This window comes from Rhagoletis pomonella, unplaced genomic scaffold, assembly GCF_013731165.1.
Source record: "Rhagoletis pomonella isolate Grant_MI unplaced genomic scaffold, Rhpom_1.0 Rhpom_scaffold_12192, whole genome shotgun sequence".
NCBI classification, from domain to species: domain Eukaryota; kingdom Metazoa; phylum Arthropoda; class Insecta; order Diptera; family Tephritidae; genus Rhagoletis; species Rhagoletis pomonella.
The window spans coordinates 1-3983 of record NW_023470722.1 but is presented as its reverse complement, the minus strand read 5'-3'; the positions used below and the strand labels follow the sequence as shown (position 1 = coordinate 3983).

At 34.4% G+C, this 3983-nt stretch overlaps 3 protein-coding genes and 1 non-coding gene across 4 annotated transcripts; 1 reads left to right on the top strand and 3 right to left on the bottom strand.

Annotated features, from left to right (window-relative positions):
* Positions 1 to 2: 2 nt before the first annotated feature.
* Positions 3 to 250, bottom strand: LOC118756799 (histone H2A-like; the record flags this gene model as incomplete). The annotated part of the gene is made up of 1 exon (XM_036491540.1): positions 3 to 250. A coding segment is annotated over exon 1 (195 nt), but the record flags the coding sequence as incomplete, so codon positions are not given.
* Positions 251 to 426: 176 nt separating this feature from the next.
* LOC118756797 (histone H2B) lies at positions 427 to 900 on the top strand. The gene has a single exon (XM_036491538.1). The coding sequence runs from the start codon at positions 474 to 476 to the stop codon at positions 843 to 845; it is 372 nt and encodes a 123-aa protein (XP_036347431.1). The 5' UTR covers positions 427 to 473; the 3' UTR covers positions 846 to 900.
* Positions 901 to 1301: 401 nt separating this feature from the next.
* On the bottom strand, positions 1302 to 2139 carry LOC118756794 (histone H1-like). Its single transcript, XM_036491537.1, has one exon. It carries the CDS (start codon positions 2069 to 2071, stop codon positions 1364 to 1366), a length of 708 nt encoding a protein of 235 aa, XP_036347430.1. The 5' UTR covers positions 2072 to 2139; the 3' UTR covers positions 1302 to 1363.
* A 1425-nt stretch (positions 2140 to 3564) lies between these two features.
* LOC118756800 lies at positions 3565 to 3683 on the bottom strand. The gene has a single exon (XR_004995156.1). It is a non-coding gene; the product is annotated as a 5S ribosomal RNA (ribosomal RNA).
* Positions 3684 to 3983: the final 300 nt, after the last annotated feature.

Sequence of the window (3983 nt, the reverse complement as noted above, 5' to 3'; positions counted from 1 at the left end):
GCCAATTCAAGTACTTCAGCCGCCAAATATTCCATAACAGCAGCTAAATAAACTGGAGCGCCGGCACCAACACGTTCAGCATAGTTGCCTTTGCGCAACAAGCGATGAATACGACCGACGGGAAATTGAAGACCAGCACGGTTAGAACGAGACTTTGCCTTTCCCTTAACTTTGCCACCTTTACCACGACCAGACATTTTTGGTTATTTTTCTTTCACTTTTCACTTCACTAATAAAACACTTCACAGTATGCTCACAAGCAGTATATGTTAGGACTATCAATATGCGCTGCTTATATACTTTTTCATTTGGTTGTCATTCATCCCCTTTTCTATGTATTCGAATTCGTGTTTGCCTTTTGCGTCGATTCGTTGCGTTTGCCTGAATGTATTGTCGGAAAAAATGTACTTAAGTGTACACATTTCAAACGTTGTTATAGAGTGACTCAAAAGTGAAGTGAAGTGATTTGAAAAATGCCGCCTAAAACTAGTGGAAAAGCAGCGAAGAAAGCCGGCAAGGCTCAGAAGAATATCACCAAAAATGACAAGAAGAAGAAGCGCAAGAGGAAGGAAAGCTATGCCATCTACATCTACAAAGTTTTGAAGCAAGTACATCCTGATACCGGCATTTCGTCGAAGGCCATGAGCATCATGAACAGTTTTGTGAATGATATCTTTGAGCGTATTGCTGCTGAGGCATCACGTTTAGCCCACTACAACAAACGTTCAACCATTACCAGTCGCGAAATTCAGACTGCCGTACGTCTACTTTTACCTGGTGAATTGGCCAAGCACGCCGTCAGTGAAGGTACCAAGGCTGTCACCAAATATACAAGCTCTAAATAATTTGTCTAACCAAGATGCAGTGAAACAAAGAAATCGGCCCTTCTCAGGGCCACAACATATTAATTAAAGAGATATAAAATTTCTGTATATAAGGGCAAATCAAATGTATGTATGTATGTATGAAATTCAATTTAAGTAAGGAAAAAATTTAATTCAATTTACGTAAGGAAAAAGTGCTATGAATTTCTAAATGTACAGTACACAAAGTAGATCCATAACGACCAGCTAAATGCATTCCATTCCAGCAAGCATCCGAAATGTTAAAAGAAACGTGTACAAATGATGAAATGTAAAATGGCATTTTTTTTTTTTTTTAAAGAAGCGACGCATACGAGTTTTAGTGCGTTGGAATTTTCAAAAATCTTAAATTTTCAGATACGCATACGAGTTTTAGTGCGTTGGAATTTTCAAAACTAAAATTAAACAAAGTATTTTTTTGATCTTTTTGCCAATAGATTTTGTAGCCCTGAAAAGGGCTTTTTAAGTTTGTTTCGAGAATATGGATTCCGTAAACAAATTTACTTCTTAGCAGCTGTTGCTTTTTTTGCAGCTGGTTTTTTACTAGCGGCAGCTTTCTTTGGCTTGGCAGCGGCCGATTTTGCTTTTGCTGCCTTTGGTTTGGCGGCAGCCGATTTAGCTTTGGCTGGCTTTGCTTTCACTGCACCAGTCTTTTTTGCATCTTTCGCCTTGGCTTTTTCACTTTTCTTCTTTTCAGCTGTTTTCTTGCTAGCGACGGCTTTCTTCACCTTTTTCTCACCAGCCGCCTTTTTCGCACCACTTACCGCCTTTTTCTTTGATGCTGCACCAGTAGCCGTCTTCTTTTTGGCCTTGGCCTTCTCTGCTTTTGGCTTTACGTTTCCCTCACTGGATTTTGAGACCGAAGCTGATAATTTGAATGAACCAGACGCACCTTTTCCTTCGGTTTGAATCAATTTTCCACTGGAAACGGCAGATTTCAAATAACGCTTGATGAATGGTGCCAATTTTTGAGCATCGCACTTATATGTGGCATTAATGTATTTCTTAATTGCCAAAAGTGATGAGCCGCCACGTTCCTTTAAACTCTTAATGGATGCGTCGACCATTTGTTGAGTTGGTGGATGGGTGGGAGCAGCCGATGGTTTTTTGGGTTTAGCTGCCTTGTTAGCAGCAACTTTCTTTTCAGCGACAGTCGCAGAAGCGGCCACCGGAGAACTAACATTAGCAACAGCAGCTGAATCAGACATTTTTAAAAATTCTTGTTTTTCTTTATTTAATAACACAAAATTTTTATTTATTTATTTATTTGGGCACTATAGCGCACTGATATGAAATTTGTTTATTTTTTCAAACACGTAACTATTATTAAAAGTGTTAGTCCATAAAAATTGTGAGAAGCGAGGCGAAGAGATGAGTTAAAAATTTGTAGGATTCAGTACTATTTGGCATTTGTGTATGAGAAATTTTGAGATGAATTAAATTAATTAAAAATCATGTAAGGAATTTATGAATTAAAATTTGATACATAACGATAGCTTAAATATGTTGTTTCAATAAAATATAACGTAAATTGAAATAACATGAATATCTTTGTTGTAGCTGGTATTTTAATCCAAACTTTGTAATCGAAAAATCACAATTTCGCCAATTAAAGTAAGTTTTTTGTAAAGTCTTAAAAATGAGGCGACTAATTTTATTAGAAACTTAAAATATATCAAATTATCTATCGATTAAATGTTTTATATGAAATATTTAATAAAATATTATGTCTGAAATAATTTTTCAAATATCTCAATGATATCACAGGTACAATTCTATGTGGCTTCCATTCATTGCATGAATAAAGTCAACATATTAGTTAAGATCGAGCATTATCATTTTATATGATACTTACTGAAATGAATTTAAGCGATTATAAATTAATATAAAAAGATAAATACACATCGTTACCTGGGTAAAAGTTTGTCGTAAGCGCCATTTTAACGGATTGTTCATTCAAAACGCAGTTTTATATTATAAACTAATATTTTTCGATTGGTGTTATAATTTTTCCTATATCTCAATTATTCTCTAAGATATTCAGTAAAAATTGGTCGTATTTTCAAGTTTGCCTGGTCAACATTTTGCTGCATGTGACGAGAAATTTAATCTACATACGACAAATTTTTATTCAGTTTGATGAATTTTATTACCTCTCAAAAGATTGTCTTGTATGACAAATTGTATGAAACATACGATAAAATCACACCAATCCTACACAACAGATAGTCGTATGTGCTATGGCATAAATTGTTGAATTATTTGTTGATTTTTATTCATTCACTTATTTCTGACGTGTAATAAAATTTTTTTTTTTCAACAATTTCTACCTTTTGCTTACTTGCTGCGTGTATGATTTGCGTATGTGATACAGCTCGCTATCGTTTAATGGGAAAATGTAACATACGACAAAATGATTTCATAAAAATTGTTCTGTAAAAGCTATATTAGCTATTGAAAATTAAAAAAAAAAATAGTGGCTTATACTTTAAATGTTCTGTAAAATTAGGCATCAAATTTTCTTAAAAAAAAAAAAAACGAAAAGAGGTGGCGGTAATTTCTGCGTACTTAACTCAGCATTTGTAAATGAGCGATATGTTCTCAATCAGAAATTGAAAATATTAAAAAATAAATAAAATAAAAAGAAAAAAGTATAAAATAAAATGTTACAAAAAAAAATTTTTTTAAAAAATTGTTTGAAGGCCAACAACACGCGGTGTTCCCAAGCGGTCCCCCATCTAAGTACTAACCGCGCCCGACGCTGCTAAATTTCGGTGATCGGACGAGAACCGATGTATTCAGCGTGGTATGGTCGTTGGCAAATTTTGCTTGCCTAAAGTCTTATACATATCGTCGCCTGGGTAAAAGATTGTCGTATGTTACGCATGTACGTATGACGCTTACGACAATATTTTACCGAGGCGAGGATATGTGAATTAATATTGAATAAATGGCTAAAGCATGTGAAAGCAACAACAACTACTATCTATTTATAATATCCATATTTATGCATGTGTATGTACATACATACATATATGTACGTATGGATGAATTTGCATGTACATACAGATATTAAAGCGAAGATTTTGGCATAAATTTAAAGATATTTTACCTTAATGG